At 49.8% G+C, this 18283-nt stretch overlaps 1 protein-coding gene across 10 annotated transcripts in view; it reads left to right on the top strand.

Annotated features, from left to right (window-relative positions):
• The window catches only part of BCL2L1 (BCL2 like 1), an 871182-nt gene continuing 852899 nt past the window's right edge, over positions 1-18283 (top strand). For 2 of the 10 annotated variants that reach the window (XR_007471997.1, XM_033433449.2), the window contains exons 1-2: positions 432-1361; positions 1659-2334. Coding sequence is in view for 9 of the 10 variants with exons in the window: in XM_033433449.2 (XP_033289340.1) it covers positions 1771-2334 (564 nt within the window). In the remaining variant the exon portion in view is untranslated. Of the gene's footprint in view, positions 258-431; positions 1362-1640; positions 2335-18283 lie in introns of those variants that run through there. The other 8 variants (XM_033433446.2, XM_033433447.2, XM_004272691.3 and 5 more) reach the window with 8 other exon arrangements.

An 18283-nucleotide genomic window follows, 5' to 3' on the forward strand; every position in this document is an offset into this window, starting at 1 on the left:
TCAAGGCGCGCACTCCCCTTGCGTCTCGGGCTCGCGCGCGCTGCCGCGGCACCGGAAGTGACTGAGCTTGCAAGTTCTCCCGGTCTCTTCAGGGGAAACTGAGGCCGACTCGTTCGGAAGAGACAGCGCGAGCCTTCAGCCAGGTAGGCCGGCCCAAGTCCACGACGCGGAACTTGGCCGCGAAGAGCGCTCGCGTCCGAAAACGACCTGGCCCATGAAGGGGGTATGTGGCCCCCCACGGTTCGCGGGGCTCGCAGGTGAGAGCGCCGCCTCCCCTGTGCGTGGCAGGCGCTGCGCCCAATGGGAGCCCTCGCCGTCCTGCTTGCGTGCTACCTGGGCTCGCTGATTGGCTACGCCGGGGAGGGCCGCCGGGGGCGAGACCCCTCCTCCCAGAAAGGTCTAGGGGGCGCCCCTGAGGGAGAGTAGTTGCCTAGCAACGGGGCGGTGGCCGGGCGGGTACCCGGCCTAGAGCGCGGAGGAAGCTGCGAGGCCGCAGCCCACCGACCCCGGGCTCCGGAGAGGTGCAGCTCCCGGCCCCCAAGCCCTCCCGGGGGCGCCAGGAAGCCGCCTGTCCCCAGGAAAACGTGGTCTCAGCTGTGGGGGGTCTCGAGCTGGCCTCGACCCCTCTCTCTGACACGAGAAGAGGCCCGGCGCCTCACCCTCGCCCGGTCTTTGTGTAGGGCGCCGGCGGCCATTGTGTCCGTGCGGGGAATGGAGGACCCGGCAATCCCGCACCGCCACCGCCAAGTCCAGGGCCTTTGGGGAATTCAGAGAAAACCAGCGGCGTTTCTGGGGGGTCCCCGGCTTTCAGCCTCCCAGAAAGGCCCGGGGATGGCCTTTCCAAAGTCAGAGCGCAGATCCGAGGCAGTTTTTCCCTCTCTCCGCCCCTCATCGAAACCTTGAGCCCCATTGAGAAGTCCCTTCAGGGTTTCTTCGGAAACCTCACCTTGGGCTGGTACTTAAATAGAAAAAAACAAAAACTAAACCTCACACCAGCCATCTCCGAGAGAGTTCTCCTGGCTCCCAGTAGGAGGCGGAGAGCCAAGGGGCGTGCAAGAGCGAGGGGGCTGGGCTCCCGGGTGGCAGGAGGCCGCGGCTGCTGAGCGGCCGCCCTCGATCTGGGCGATGGAGGAGGAAGCAAGCGAGGGGGCCGGTTCTTGAGCTTCGTAATTCCTGTGTCGCCTTCTGAGCTCTCAGTCTGCCGGGTCGCATGATCCCTCCAGCCGGAGCTGCTTTTTTTGCCAGCCGCCGCGAGGCCGGTTGAGTTACCGGCATCCCGGCTACCACCTCCTAGCCCGACCTATGATACAAAAGATTTTCCGGGGGCTGCACCTGCCTGCCGTTGCCCGAGACATTTGAATGTAGGTGGTGCGGGGGTGGGGTTGGGGGGCAGACTGCCCATTGGGGTGACTTTCTGAGGAAGACATTTTGGGGAAAATGGGATGGTTGAGGTAAAAAAAAAAAAAAAAAGCCGGTGTGATTCAGAGCCCACTGGTGCTTTCAATTTGACTTCATTGAAGTCCCTTGGAAGCTAGACCCAGACCTTCATAAGAGCCGCAAAGAACCCAGGGCTGGTACCTGGAGAGGGAATGGGATGTTGTAGGGTAAATGGCATGCATATTAATTTTTTTTTCCTGAAGCTCTTTCTCTCCCTTCAGAACCTTATCTTGGCTTTGGATCTCAGAAGAGAACCACTAAGCAGAGACCAGACTCAGTGAGTGAGCAGGTGTTTTGGACAATGGACTGGTGGAGCCCATCCCTATTATAAAAATGTCTCAGAGCAATCGGGAGCTGGTGGTTGACTTTCTTTCCTACAAGCTTTCCCAGAAAGGATACAGCTGGAGTCAGTTTAGCGATGTGGACGAGAACAGAACTGAGGCCCCAGAAGGGACTGAATCAGACATGGAAACCCCCAGTGCCATCAATGGCAACCCATCCTGGCACCTGGCAGACAGCCCTGCGGTGAATGGAGCCACTGGCCACAGCAGCAGCTTGGATGCCCGGGAGGTGATCCCCATGGCAGCGGTGAAGCAAGCGCTGAGGGAGGCAGGCGATGAGTTTGAACTGAGGTACCGGCGGGCATTCAGCGACCTGACATCCCAGCTCCACATCACCCCAGGGACGGCATATCAGAGCTTTGAGCAGGTAGTGAACGAACTCTTCCGGGATGGGGTGAACTGGGGTCGCATTGTGGCCTTTTTCTCCTTCGGTGGGGCACTGTGCGTGGAAAGCGTAGACAAGGAGATGCAGGTATTGGTGAGTCGGATTGCAGCTTGGATGGCCACTTACCTGAATGACCACCTAGAGCCTTGGATCCAGGAGAACGGCGGCTGGGTAAGGACCACGCCCCTTGTGTGTCCCTTTTCCTTGGCCTCTGGTCAGATTCCCAACAGCCTTTCCCCTATGTCTCTTTCTCTTATGCTGGGTGATTATTGGAGACGTTGTTTGTTAAGGAGACCTGACTGGCCTCATTGCACCACAAGAGGTTAACTGTTCTGAAATACAGGTGACCTAGTTGTGCAAGGACCAGACATCTTCATTCTGGTCATCCTCATGACCCTACTCTTTCATACTTGTGTTCCAGTTTCTCTGCAGAGGAAAACATAGCCTGTGTGTTCATTTGGCCCCAAACCTTTGAGAGTGGGAAGTTAGTCCAGTGTTCCCCTCACCCTGACATAATGGCTCACCATGCTAAGGGGTGATGAGTGTAATGCCTGCAGAAGATAGTGAGTATCAGTGACCCACAAGCCCCTTCAATCTTACTCCCCTGGGATGTCAATCCTGGCCCGGGCTTCCTTCCCCCAAATCAAGTTCCCTTTATTTCAGAGTTTGCATGACCAGACTTTGCATCCCCCTGGCTTGGATGGCTGAGGATTGTCTGATTTTAGGGTGTTAGCTGTGCCAGTGGGCCAGTTGTGTTTGTGCTGCGCTCCTATGTTCATTGGCTCTAAAGTGTGCAACTTTCTGTGTGGTTGGCCAGTTTGTGGAGCTCTTGCTGTGTCACTCATTAAGCCCAGGGACTTTGCACCTCACTGCCTGGGGTCGGTTGGGGAGCTCCAGCTGTTAACGCCTGTTGCTTTCCGGCCGGGGCCCTGGGGCCTCTTCACTGAGCACTGTTTGCTGGCAAAGCAAGAACCTGGTCTGTGGGGCTCCTTGGAACATTGAGATTCAGTGACAGACTTCAGAAACAAACTGACACAGGTGTGAGTTCAAGCCCTGTCACGTAACTAGCCGTGTGACCTTGGACAGGACAGTTTACCTTGAGCCTCTGCTTCTTCCACTAAAAAAATGTGGCAAGCCCTCCTTGCCTTGCAGTCCTTGGAGCTAATGTGAGCACAGTGATGGACACCAGCAAGTTTGCTGTAGTAGTCGTCGTCAGTCCCAGGTATACTTTCTGGGCCCAGCAGTTGTGCCTCGTTCCTTTGCCAGGGAGGGGAATTCCCTTGCCCATCACCAAGTCAGGGTGAGCTAGTGGTGAGAGATTCTTTACTGGCGGTCATTGTAGGCAGTTTTTGCTTTTCTGCAGTGAACTCAGTTCTATCTCCTTGCTTATCTCCCTGCCTCGGGGAGGGGCAGGGCTTATGAGAGGTATTTTGTCCCCTCAGAAAACCCAGAAAATCAAGCAGCCTGTGGAAAATAAGTCATTGGTTGAAGGAGCTGAGGTGGAAAGGGCCATGCATCGTGGACTCAGGAATGTTAAGAATGCAATTATCCAGAGGCTGGGCCTAGGGTGTGGTAGGCACTTCAGTTTACCACAGAGCAAGGGACCTCCTGGAACCCCACCCCCTGTCTTATTTCCCATTTCTTTGCAACTTCATCAACTCTTCCCACTGCCAGTTCTTGTAAAAGGCAAAGGGGTCAAGTCAGTAGAGGTCAGAAGACTGGGGTGGGGTTGCGGAAGGTAAAGGTGGAGGGCTTTCTTTAGCTAAGGCTGACAGACTTGAAAGCTTTTCTGTAAATGAACTCCCTGGAGAGATAAATGATTAAATAGTTCCTATTGGTTTGTGGGATGACCTCTCTTATTCCCCCCTGCTTTGATTCTCTTTGGGGGCAAATATTTGTTTAACTTATTACAGGAGGGACAGGATTCCAGCATTTCTGACACACCCTCTGAGGCATCTCCAAGTAGAGACTTGGGCCATTTGCCCACTTTGCCTGACCGTTGTCTTTGGCCGGTGGTCCTAATACAGGTGGGTTGTTGCCAGCTATTAACAAAAGGCAATATGGGAAAGGTTCCTGGCCTGCCAGACAGCCTCTGAGAGGGCTGCCTGGACCAGAGAATTGCTAGTCACCCGGTATTGCACGTAGAAAGAGGTTTTAGACACAGCAGCACTGGGCAAGTTCGTTAGATCACCACTGGATTGAAATTCCATCTTCTGTCTCTTTGCTCAAGAAAGAGGTTTTAGACACAGCAGCACTGGGCAAGTTTGTTAGATCACCACTGGATTGAAATTCCATCTTCTGTCTCTTTGCTCAAGAATTATCAGAGCCCGTTGGACAGCATACCGTATGTTACTTCCTCTTGGTGAACAGAGGGGATGTGTGCAGAAGAGCCAGTTATGTCAGAACCATTTCTGGGCACGCATTCTCCCTGAGGCCAGGAGGTAAAGAACATGTGACATGGGATCCTTTGGGTAGAGGGTACCCACCCACTTCCCTCTCAGGGACCATCCTGTTTGACTTACCGACTGGCTACTGCAATGGCATCTCATAACCTTCCTGGAGGCTGTGGCTGGGGGATCCATGAGTGTAAGAGTTACGGGCCATTCCACCCTGGGATATGCTCTAAATTTAGCATCCCTACAGGAAAGGAAAAGGAAATGAGCCTTTAGAGAGTACATTTTATGCATGAGGCATTATGTTAGGTATTTTACTTATGCAACCAAAATTCACTGAGCATCTACTATGAGGAAGGCATGTGCTAGGTGCTGGCCGTAAGCAAAACATGGTACTTTCTTTCATGGAAATGACATGCTATTTCATATACTCCACACAATAACCTTCTAAGGTAGGTGGGTTTATTCCCAGTTTACATATGAAGCTCCTGGTAGCTAAGTGACTGGCCCCAGGTATTCCTCAGCCAGTTAAGTGACTGAGTGAGAATTTACACCTAGGTGGGCCTGACTCCAAAGCCTAAACTCTTTCCCTGCATTTCAGGTTGTCCTAGGAGTAATAATGTGAGCCAAAGGTGCTGTTGGGCCAAGCAAAACATGCCTGTGGAGGTGCTCACTCGAGTCTGATGCTGGCCTTGTTCAGGAGTTGCAGGAAGAACAGCACCTTTGTTGGCAGTAGCGGGCTGCCAAAGGCATGTGTGTAGCCTCTGCACATTCTGGCACTGGTAAAACTCAAGTGGGTATCAGGGTTTTGCCCGGTGAGAGTGGGCTTCTTTTTTTTTTTTTTTTTTTTTTTGCGGTACGCGGGCCTCTCACTGCTGTGGCCTCTCCCCTTGCGGAGCACAGGCTGCGGACGCGCAGGCCCAGCGGCCATGGCTCACGGGCCCAGCCGCTCCGCGACATGCAGGATCCTCCCAGACCGGGGCACGAACCCATGTCCCTGCATCAGCAGGCGGACCTTCAACCACGGCGCCACCAGGGAAGTCCTGAGAGTGGGCTTCTTGTTAATTTTTCATTGTTAAAACTTTCTCAAGCCCTACCAGTAGGTAAGAATTGTGTGCCTAAAGGGAGAATATGGCCTGCTCCAGGTATGTCTACTTAATTGTGGATGATGCTCCAAGGACTGGAATTCCACACATATAGCCACACCACCGCCTACCTGGAGTCACCTGCCAAGATGCTGAACCTGTTTATCTCTCTTGTCCATCCATCTCTCCCACCTGTAAAATGATATAAAGATAGACAGCTGCCATAGCTTGACTCTAGTAAAGGATCTAGAACAAAGGCTCTCCTTGGCCTTAAGTGCAGGATAGAGGTGCCTCTTTTAAGGAATGGGCTACCTGCCTGCGAAAACTGAACTTTGCCCCCAGAGTTTCTTGAGAAACAAAGCCAGCCGCTGAGATGTTCACTAGAATGATAGGGACAGAGTGTTTCTGGGGCTTTCCAATGGGAATGTGGACAGCTATGTGGTAGGGACCCAAGTGGGCCAGGCCATTTTGTTATCACTGTCCCTGGGAAACCCCTTAGCTTGATGGAAACACCATTGTTGAAAGCAATGAACAGTTGTTGGGGCGGGGGTGGCAGAGAAACCATAATTTGGCCTTTCCCAGGCTGCATAGCTCTGTGGTCTTCTAGTTTCTGTAGGTTTCTTCTTGCCTGTTCTGTCTTCTTTGGCACTAATGTATGCTTCGCTGAAGCACCTCAGCGACTTTTGCAGATCTCAGCAGCTGTTCGCAATTCTGTGGTTTTCTTGGGGAAACCCCATTAGAAACCCCAAACGTGGAAATTTTTAGTAATCTCTCATTCAGGTCCCAAAGTGAGGTAGAAGTGTCTCAGGGGCTCCCCCTCAAAACACCCGGTTCTTCTGGATGTACATTTGAAGTTGCCCTTAAAACGCCATCACCATCACAGGGTTTTCCAGGCTTCCTGAGACTGATTTCCGCAGTAGCCCCACAGAGCCCTTCAGCTTCTGGTAGAAAATACCCAAGTATTTTTTCAGGGGGCCCCAACCTAGAGGGTTTTCTTGGCTTTTGTGTGGGTAGTCACCAGATTTGTTTGGGCTACAGGAAGCAGCAGTTGTTACTTGTCCCTTCCCCAGCAGGTATCTGTCCTGAGGCCAGTGGCTTGAGCGTCCTCCCTGGTTTTTCCAGTGCCCTCAGCCTTCCATTACAGGGCTTTATTTTAGCAGCGATGGTTTTGTCTGGGTTTAGCATGGATAGGTTTAGGGGTAATTCCCAGTGAGCTGCTCTTCTACAGAAACATAATCTCCTACTACCTAATGAGCAGGGCTCTGTCCCCACCCCCAACCTTCAACCTAATTCCATGGAGTTCTTCCCCAAGGACTCCCTCTCTTTTCTTTGAAGGAGCCACTCTGCTCCTGGATCCGCTTCTCTTCTGTCTCTCCAGCCGACAGTCTGTCTTCCCCGTTCCCAGTTGGCAGATCTAAGTCAGACAATCCCACTGGGTCTTTTTGTTTAGCATGGGGAAGAGAAGACCCAGGAGACCACGGTCACTGGTTTCAAATATCTGCAGGAAGAGGGGCTAAGACTTTTTTATTGGTATAGTACCCAGCAGAACTTGGATAGGTAAATCACAGTGGTAGAGTTTAAATTAGTATAAAGAAGACATCTAACACTACCATACCTCTACCAGGTTTAGGAACTTCCTGAGGGTGGAGTCCACATCTTGTCCATACTTGTTTAATCAGCACTGAGCAGAGGTCTTAGGCGTAGCAGGTACCTAATGAAAGAGAAGCCGCCTAAATTTCTGAAGAAACAGACACTTATCAAACCAGAATAATAGTAATAGGAATTGCCCTTTATCTAATCATTCATTCTTTTTTTTTTTTTTTTGGCTGCGTTGGGTCTTCATTGCTGCGCGCGGGCTTTCTCTGGCTGTGGAGAGCAGGGGCTACTCTTCATTGGGTGTGCGGGCTTCTCATTGTGGTGGCTCCTCTTGTTGCGGGGCACAGGCTTTAGGTGTGCGGGCTTCAGTAGTTGTGGCTCGCGGGCTCTAGAGCACAGGCTCAATAGTTGTGGCACACGGGCTTACTTGCTCTGTGGCACATGGGATCTTCCTGGACCAGGGCTCGAACCCGTGTCCCCTGTATTGGCAGGCGGATTCTCAACCACTCTGCCACCAGGGAAGTCCCTAAACATTCATTCATCGATTCAGATAATATTAATTGAGCTCCTGCTGTGTGTCAGGCTGTCCTAGGCACTAGCAGTACAGCATTAAATAAAATTAAGTTTGCATTGTGGAGCTTACATTCTAGTGGGGAGGAACAGACAACGTGTAATTACATACATACATAACGTATATCAGGTGATACTAAGTGCTATGAAGAAAATAAAGCACATTGAGGCATAAGGCATGCCTAGCAAAAGGAGGTAAGGCTGCAATTTTAAAAGAGTGCATAGAGAACGCATCACCAAAAGGTAATATTTGAGCCAAGGCCTGAAGAAGGTAAGGTGGTGGTCGATGTGGGTACCTGTGGAAAGAGTGTTATAAGCAGAGGGATGGACTCAGGAGGGAGTGTGCTTGGCATGCTCAAGGATGAGCAAGAAGGCCAGTGTAGCTGGAGAAGAAGCAGTAAGAGAGTGGTAGGAGGTGAGAGGGGAGAGTGGTTGGGATTGAGGGGGGAGAGGTAGCCAGGGGCCCAATCACATGGCCCTTTACAGGTGATGGTGAGGACTTGGCTTTGGTAGAATGAGAGAGGCCAGGAGAAGATTAGGAGCAGGGGTGAAATGATCTGAATTCTGCAAGGGTGGCAGCCAGGAGCGCAGTGAAGAGGCTGGTGAAAGCTGTCAAGTGAGAAAGAAGAGTGGCTTGGATCAGGAGGTAGAGGTGGAAATGGTGAAAAGGGACCAAGACCAGGCTTGCACATGGCATATTGATGGGTCTGGCCACCTTGAAAGCCACGTTTTTTAACCACTTGGAGATCATAGAATCAGGGCTAAATAAGCTAGATGTTCTGGGATAGTCTCTTCAAATGTGGTGTGCTGAATGGTCCTCCTCCACTCTAGCACTAATTCTGTGTGGATAACTGCACCATGTCTGGGTTGAGGTCCCACATCACCCATATCTAGCTCTGTGACCTTGGGCAAGCTCCTTGAACTCTCTGAACCTTGGGGCAAATATTACCTGCCTCACAAGGCCATGGCGAAGACCTAACGAGATCTGCCTGAGATGCATAGAGCCCAGCACAGGTTGGTATCATAATTCTGATCATCTTTGCCACAGAACTCATGTTGGAGACCCATTCACAGAATCTACAGCGTCTATTCTCCCTTGTTTGGACTCCATAGTGACCTTTGGGCATATCCTTAGGGCAGGCAGGCCGTAGCAGTGTTCCTGTCCTGCCAGGAGCTCCGTAGTGTTCCTTTGCATGTTGGTCAAGCACTGGTCTTAGTCAGGATCCCAGTTCTAGTCTCAAATCTGCCTTGACTCACTGTCTCACTTTGGCCAAGTCATTTCACCCCTAGGCCCCAGTTTCCCCATCTGTAAGATGGAGGGTTGAAGCTGAGTATAGGAATCCTGCTTCTCACTGGCCCTAGGCCTTGTGGATTCCATCATTATGGCATATTTCACGATAGTTATGCTTTAGGGTGGCTCTTTCCTATCAACAGCTGCAGCACTTTAATTGCTAAAAATTAACTAATCCCAGTGTTAATGTAGGGTAGTTTATCACTGACCCCACAATATTTCCACTCCACATTTATGTAGCACTTTACAGCTTAGAAAGCACTTTCATATCCACCTTGCCTTTAAAATTTTTTTAAATTTTTTTATTATTATTATTTTTAATGGAGTGAGTTCTGCTCATTATTTCCCTGAGGGACTGTGGTTCCAGTGTTCCCAGATACTTTGTATTTTTTTGGCCCTGCAGCATGCAGGATCTTAGTTCCCTGATGAGGGATCGAACCTGTGCCCCTGCAAGTGGGAGTCCTAACCACCGACTGCCAGGGAATTCCCCCCACCTTGCCTTTCTGATGCTTATAAACCAACCACCCAGGGAGGTGAGCAGAGAGAAATCAGGCTGAGAAAGATGAAGTGACTTGCCCAAGGTTACATCAGGAGGAAGATGCAGGGTTTGGGCTTTCACATCTGGACTAGACCACTTATGTCATTTGTGACCTTGGGCAAGTCTTTTAACTTGTAAATGGCTATAATAATAGCGCTTTGCACTGAAGATTCGGTGAGTTAATTCATGTCAAAAGGCTCTCAGAATAGTGACTGTCAGTATCAGCAGCAACCAGCAGCCGCAACCAAGGGCTCCTTCAGTCACATCATCTGGCTTCCCGTTTATTACATATTGATTTTTGTAAATAGTGTTTTTGCAGAAAGAAACTGCCTTTGGGACCTTCTGCTACTTGGTTTCATCCCTGATGAGACTCTCAGGCCAAGCCGGAGCCTTAAGGCTAGCTCCAAGCTACAGGGCTTTTTGGGCAGACTCCAGAGCTCCCCTCGGAACTAGAGGTTTTTCTCTCACCCTTCAGGAAATGCCATTGCAATGACTTCCATGGACTGCTTCCTGTCCCACCCCAGCAGTCAGATTCTTGCTGGCTAGAGTGTGGAAATTGGAAAGTAATATCCCTAAAGGCTCCCCCCTCACACAAACTCCTTTTTTTGGCCATGTCTCTCCCTTTCCTCTTGTCAGTTACTTTCTTCGCTTCCTCCCCCTTCACCCTTCACCTAGCTTCTCTCTCCAGCCTGTGATCATCCCTTTAAGGTTTAGAAAATGCATTTCCACTGAGTTCTGTCAGAGTTTTACACCCACCCCACACTGGGGGTTGGTCAGAACTCCTGGGTTCTCTCCTGGCTCCACACTAAGTAGCAGTTTTAGTCTTGGACTCCCCCTAGAGGGACATTAAACCTGTCACTTGCAGTGCCTTGTGTCATCCATTAACCCTGGGTTCCCCCGGGTCCCCACCCCACACCCCGCACAGGCCTGGGACTCCTAAGAGAGGTCTTAGAGGTTGGCACGTAGAAATCCTGCCTCTTGGAGACCGATGACAGAGGGAAGAGTGAAGTGGAGCCTGCCACTCCCTCCCCGAGGTCACCTTTCAGGAGGAAGCTAGAAGGTTGAAAACCTTGTTGGACAATCATCTGAGGAATGGGAGCTAGCCTGGGAGGGGATTGGAACGCACTCAACTATGCCTCAGATCCTTTGTTCCGCTCTTGAAAGGGAAACATTCCCCTCCCTCCTCCCTGGCCACACACGTGCCTTTGTTCCCCTGAGTCAGGCGGGGCCAGGAACACTGTGTCCTTCCAAGCAGCCTGACTGGCCTCCCAGAGACTGGCCTCCTGGTCATCGGGACTGAGATTTTTGCTCAGGAGCCCCCAGCCTCATGTCCTTTCCATAGAAGAGTCTTTCTCCCAGAGGCTGAGAACTTGCCTACAAACAGCTGCCCAGGGATTTCCCTAGAATTCTTCCATGGGATACCCGTGTCCCAGGATTACACAGTCCCTCCCTCTTATTCCACTTGGTGATTAATATTATTGTTAACGTTACTATTAATAGCACCTAACATTTATCAAGTGCTTATTCTATGCCAGGCGTTGTTCAAAATGCTTTATATGTATTAATTTATTCCATTCGCAGAGCAACACTCTGAAGTTGCTACCATTATTATCCCTATTTTACAAATGAGGAAACTGAGGTACAGAGATGTTAAGCAACTTATGAAGGGTAGCATGCTTAGTAAGTGGCAAAGCCTGTGAGGGTAGCTTCCAAGCTCCCACTTTTAAACACTACACCTTGCCCCCTCCCCTGACTGTACCAGTGTCTAAATGATTGTTGGCATTTATTCAGTGCTCACTGTGTGACAGGGCTTTCACCAATTTCATCTCTGTGTTACTGTCCAACCATCTCAGCATTATAGGACAATGAGATTTGGGGGGACCCAGTTAGTGGGAAGCAGAGTCAGGATTTGAAACCAAGTCTGTCTTAGTCCAAGCCTGTGTTCTTTATCTCTAAGCCATCTTAAAAAACCCTACAAGGTAGGTGGTGTCATCTTCATTTTATAGTTGAGAAGACTGAGACTCAGAGAAAAGTGACATGCTCAGGGCCACACAGGCTAGTGCCAGGACGACCCGGGCTTCAAACCTGAGGTGCTTGTCGTCACAACACTTCATTGCCTTAGTGGTCTGTAGCCTGATGATAATTGCTTTTATATGCATGATAACACTTTATAACTCACCAGACTTCTTTGTATACATGATTTCACAGTGAGGTGGGTATGTTCAGTCCCATTTCAGGGAGGAAACTAAGGCAAGGGGCCTTAGTCCCACAGTAAATGGCTTAGAATTCTAGCTTTTAACTCAGTGTTATCAATGTTGCCTGCCTTCCCTAAAGCGGGATTCATTGCTTGGAGCTGTCTTCAGAGTTTTGTTTCATTTGTTAAATCAGCAAATACTGGTGAATACTTTATTTGCGCTAAGGGCTGGGGATACTGTGGGTACTGCAATGAGGGGAACCGGGTCCCATCCCTCAGTGGTCTGTTTCCATGCCCTACACCTTGGGCCTTGCTGGTGTCTTTCTGCCATCTGAGTCAGGCTGTGTGCATCACCCATCCGTCCCCTCAGCTCCCAGACACTCCAGGCAAGGGTCATGGTAGTATGTATTGATCACTTTCTACATACCCATAGATAAAACTCTGCACTCAGATTTGAAACTTAGCTTAATTTCTTTTTTTTTTTTTTTTGCGGTACGCAGGCCTCTCACTGTGAAACTTAGCTTAATGTCTTGCTGGTGGCGTAGCACTAGACAAATCAGCTTTAAATTCTCATCCATAAATCTGAGAGAATAGTACCAGCCTACCAGAGTAAGCGAGGCTCAAATGAGAAAGTGAAATGCAAAAGTGTTTTTTTAGTAATAATGACAGGTGCTATGTGTTGAGTGCTTGCTCTGTGCCAGGTGCTATGTTTATGCCCCTGACATAATCATCGTGTTTGGTCCTCACAACTGCTTTGGTGTGGAGATGGAGAATCCAGAGCTTCAAGAGGCTTTATAACATGTCCACAGTACCACACCTTGTAAGAGGCAGAGCTGGGTCTTGCACCCAGCTGTATCTCATGCCAAAGCCTACCCTCAAGTCACGGCATCATTGCTTCTTTGCAGGCCTGGACTGGCTTACTTTACCCTGAGTACCTGGCACAGGACCTGGGGTTGGGCAAGGGCTCAGCCAGGATCTGCTCAATGAACATGAAGCGTTGTTATTATTAGATGCAGGTTAGGCTACAAAAATGTCTCTGTCCTTAAGGAAGCAAACTCATTTAAAGCAGTAGGAATAGACTCGCAACCCTTGGTGAATGGCTCCAGGCAAACTGTGCCAAATCTGTATTGTAGACTCCAGAAATGGAAGAGGACAGACCCCCTGGCTGCATCCCACAGGTGCCCTGGACCCCTGCCAAACCAGCCCACTTCCACAATTAGCTAGCTACTCAATTGGTGGCTTGGTCCAGGGACCTCCACCCTCAGCCTGCATCACCCCATGCACCTTCTCCCTCACCAACTGCATTACCAGCCCAAACCCTAGTGTCAGGAAGGAGAAAGGTCACCACTAGAGGCTTGAATAATAGCTTTCTCAGCAGTGTGCCTTTGTGCAGTTCACACGAGTCCTCAGTTTTCTCATCTGTAAAATGAAGGTAGTAATCATCCCTTAATGAAGATAGTGGTAGTAATCTCTTTGTCATAGGCTTGCCAGGGTCACTCTTCCCCTAGATCTGATCAGGGCTGTCTTAGCATTTAGGTCTCAACTCAAATATCACCTCTCCTAAAGAGTAAAGAGGCCACCTTTGTTTACCTCTTTACTGCCTGACTCCTCTTGTAAAAGCTAAGCTCCCGGAGTGTAGGGGGTTTGTTTCAAGTTTCCTTCATCCCCAGCATCTAGCAGAGTGCTTGGCACATGGGATCCACTCAGCGAATACTTGCTGAATGAGTGAGTGATTCTGTAGCCTACCTAGCACAGTGCCTGAATACAGTATGCTCAGTCGGTGTCAGGCATCATTACTACCTACTAGGAAAATTTGGACCGTGAAGGCTTTCAGTAGGTGAAACGGATGTGGCAAGGGCAGCCTTGATAGGTATGAAAGATCCACACAGAGCTGGAGGGTGGAATGTGTATGATGAAGCATTTGGGAGACAGTGAAGAGGCAGTCTGGCGGAAGAGGGTCTGGGCTGTCAGTAAAGCTGGTCAGGGACAAGGGAATGGTGACTGATGGTGGAGGCCCCTGGGCAGAGGGATGGAGATAGTTGCTGGTAGAGGTGGGCCCAATGGGGAGAGGCCCAACACCAGAGCCATGCAGCCAGGTCTCTAGTTATCGCTGGCAGAGAGAATCCCTTGCCAGCCAGGGCTCAGCAGGGAGAAAAAAGCCAGATGCACCTGCGACCTGTGGATCAGGTAGGCTGCCATAGTTGTTATTTTGGGGCTCCAGGCCAGGTGCAGGTTCAAAGGTTTGATTGAAGCCTTTTGGCAACTCTGGTCTCAGCAGGGGAAACATCATCTGTCTCCTGCCACCTGTGGCAACAATGCCAGGAAGGTACCCTGGGCAGGCCCAAAGGAACCCAGCTTTCTTGCTGCCCTCATGGAGTAAGAAATATCCCCCAGGCGAGGCCACTCCTTCCCTGCCCCACAGCTCCCTTTCCGAAGGGCTAAGGTGGCAATAAGGTACCTCCTGTCCAAGAGGCCCCCATAGTTCCGGCCCATGGAAGGCAGGGGTGGGGCATTGGGAGCCGTTGACAGCTGGGCCCAGCTAGGGGGAGGGGTCAGTTTGGGAGCAGGTGCAGATTTCAGGGAGGGCGGGGCCTGAAGGGAAGTAGGGATCTTGGTAAACTGCAAAATTTCCCTCCCCATCCCCCATCCCCAGACACAGCTGGCTTCTCCAGGAACCTGATGACCTAATTACAATGCTTAGAAATTGTTAGCTTAGCTTGCAGTTCAGGGCTGTGCCAGTCTCTCCTCTCTGAGTCTTCTTGGGTCCAAAAGGTACCCTGGCATTCCCCTGTGGGGCTTCCCTGTGCAGGACACATACCACATCACATGTACGGGCTTCTTGTCCAAGAGAGGAAAGAAGCAGTCATGCTTTTTCCCTTCTTCCCTGGTGTGCCCCACCCCTCCCCAACCCAGGGAAAAGACTCCCCTGCCCCCATCCCCTCCTTCCTTCTGTCTCTCTTGTGGGGGGTTGGTGGTGGCAAATGAAGGTCACAGACTCCTCCCCTGGAGGTTCAGCAGAGAGGGAGAGACTCCTGTTGCCCTAGGGGTAGCTTGAGCTTACTTAACCTTTCCCTCTCTGTCTGATGTTCAGACCTGATAAAAGTGGGGGAGGAAGAATCTGTTGGGGGCTCTGGAGGTCCCAGCCCTCCCAGGAAGCAGCTGCTCTTGGTATTCTTGATGTTTCCATCTCCAGTGCCTCCCTGGGAGAAATTCCATCACTGTTCAGAGCCAGATACAAAATTTGACAAACCAGTGCTGAATCCTACTTGCTCTATAGTTATCCTTGGACAAATTGCTTAATCTGTCGCAGCCTTAGTTTCCTCATCTGTTAAAAGATGAAAATAATGCAGTACTTTTCTTGAAAGACTCTTTTGATCATAAAAATAAGTGGTAAGATACATGGAACATTTATCATGGAGTCTGGCATATGTAATTACTCAGTATGACAGCTACTATTACAGCTGTTATTAGCAGATTGCCTTCACAGGTGATCAAGAAGCTGTGATCACTATCGGAGCTACACTCCAAGAGCAGACTTTTAGGCTGACAGAGTATATGTATATCCTTCGAACCAAGAACTTGGAGATTTTAAGACTCCTGAAGCTGGGGGTTGTAGCTCATAACCTTGTCCCCTACCTCCTCCACAAGGGCCCCAAATCATGCTGTACACAGTGGGGGTTTGGCCATTGTTGCTGGCTGGGCATTTGGTGATGGGGCATATTTTCTTTGGCGCTTTGCCAAGTGCCTCCAGGAAGGCAGGGATCTCCTCCTCTGCTTTATTCACTGCTGTATCCCTAGATCCTGCCACAGAACCTGGAACATAGAAGACATTCAATCATTATTTGTTGACTGAGTGGAAGACTTAATGAATTGAATATTTAAAGAGCATAGGAGCATGCCTAGCATATAGTAGGTGCTTGACATGCATCTGAATGATTAAACAAGGTGCTGTGGGGACTCTGGAGTTTTCCAGGATGGCCCCACTCCTTGTTTGCTGTGTGGCTGTAAGTCTGTTGCCTCATCTGCTGAAGAAAGATAACACCCGCCTTGCCTCCCTCATGGGCTATCTGAGAGGCCCAAGGAGATGATAGATGAAAAAGCACTTTGAGAACTATAAATGTTTGGTCTTGTTGCTGCTCCTTGACTGAGGTCAAAACCCTGTGTCTCTCATTCTTTCATTCATTCTTTCACTCATTAATTCATTCAACCAACAAGCACTTTTTGAGTGGAAGCAATATCGTAGCTTTCTCACTTACCTAGCTTCATGAATTTGGACAGGTTACTTTACTTCTTTAAGCCTGAACATCTATAAAATGGAAATAATCATTTCATAGGATTGTTGGGAGAAAGACTAATTAAGCAAGGTGCTCTGAGCTTACTGAAGGTAGAAACTGCATCTCATTCACTGCCATCAGCTACTCTTGTGCCTGGCACTTGGTGGCTGAGTGTGTAGTGTCCAAGTTAGTGAACATTCATAATGATGAGCGGTGTATGTAAAGTGCCCCAGCACAGAGCCTGGTATGGAGTAAAAGCTGGTTCCTTTACCAAATGCTGGATCTTTCCTTTTCCTCTCACTGAGGTTTGGTCATTCATTAATTCATCCATTGGTTGCCCTCTGCAGTCTAATTACTTGGCAAGGCCAGATCTATGAGTAAGGGTCAAATGGGAAGGAGAGATGACTATTAACTCCTCACCCCCGGATGTCCTCACCCACCTCTAGGCTCCACAGACTGCTGAGTGGGAGCTCTGACTGGCCAGAATCAGTGCTGCTTAAATATAAAAACTGGGAGGCACAGTGGGCCTCACCCCACACTCACCTCTGATTCAAAACAAGAACAACCACCCCTTGTTCTACCCACTCTCCGTCTGCTACTCAGTAAGAAAAATTTCCCTTTGCTCACAGCACCCACATTCATATGGAACCCTAGGGGTTACCATATCAAGGAAGTCTCCAGGGAGTCACTCAGAAATGGCCCTTTGGGCAGGGTCCCCTGGGACTGGGTCCAGCAGCAGGTGCAGGCAAGAGGCCCCAGGCTGGTGGCTAAGTGATGAAACTGAGAGGTGTGTAGAGCCAGACAAGAAGTCAGCCCAGAGGAAACTGCGTGCCTGTCCATGCAGGTGTCCAGGCACCTGGGAGCAGTTTCTGGGTCTGATTTAGTGGTGGAAGGTAGGGTTCCAAATTAGTAGACCACGATTCAGTGAGGGGAACCCATAGGACTCCAGAGCAAAGCCTGCAGTTGGCACCCAGGTCAGTTTCCTTTGAGCCCTTCTCAGACCCCTTCAGGGTAAAAGAGGTGCTTCCTCTAGGCTCCACAGCACCTACTACTGGAAGATCTCCAGGAACAATGGAATAACAACCATAGCTCCCTTTACGGGGCCTCTGCTGTGTTTGGGGCACTGTGCTGTGAGCTTCTGAAGAGAATGGGATCATTTCATTATTGGAAGTATGGCCTCTGGAGTGGGACAGAGCTGAGTTTGAATCTGGCTCCATCACATACCAGCCGTTTGATCTTGGGCTCATTCCTCCCCCTTTCTGAGCCTCAGTTCCCCTATCTCAAAAATGGAGATGGTAATACCTGCCTGGTAGGGTTTTTGTAAGGATGAAATGAGATCATACATGTCGAGCTTGGCACAGATGTTATAGTAATTTTAATAATAGCTAACATTTATAGAGCACTTACCCTTAAGTATTTCATATGTGTTAATTCATTGAATTCTCAAAACAGTACCATTGAGGTAGGCATTCTTACTATAATTCTCATTTTACAGAGGAGAAAAGTGAAGCATAGGGAAGTTAAGGAATTTGTACAAAGATGCTAGGTTGGTAAGTGGTGTAAAGTCGTGATTTGAACCTTAGTCTGGCTCTGAAGCCCACAGTGCTCTACTTGTGGATAAAGAGGGCCTAGTAAATGTTGCTGCTGTTACTCTTATACCCAGCATTGTAGCTGTCTGTGGTTTTTGGTCTATCTGCTGACTTCTGAGCTCAGTGAAGGCAAGAAACCCATCTTAATCACCTTGTATCCCCAGAGACCAACATGGTACTCATAGTACTCATTAATATTTGCCTAATGGCTGAGAATATTCCCTCTCTTCATTAATCAGTCAGTAGCTCTTTATCGACCATTTCCTGTAGGCTAGATTTGAGCTAAATCCTGGGAGGAATGCAAAGTACAACTCTGCCTCTGTAAACGGAAGATTGGGTGTGGGGGGGGTGGGTGGGGAGAGCATTCCGGAGCACTGTGTCATGGCAGAAACTTCCACACAGGAGGCAGAAACAATACAGGTGGCTTGGGGATGTTTTCCAAGCTGGGATTCCCACCCCTCCCTGATGGGGCCACTCCCTCCATCTCCTGCAGAACAAGGTGACACAGATTCCTTGCTTCTGCCGGGGGTAGAAACTGCTCCTTCTCTTTGCTCTCTCTTTATTAAGGAGGATGCATCTTTCTTGCTCTG

Source organism: Orcinus orca, chromosome 16 (assembly GCF_937001465.1).
Source record: "Orcinus orca chromosome 16, mOrcOrc1.1, whole genome shotgun sequence".
In the NCBI taxonomy this organism is placed as follows: domain Eukaryota; kingdom Metazoa; phylum Chordata; class Mammalia; order Artiodactyla; family Delphinidae; genus Orcinus; species Orcinus orca.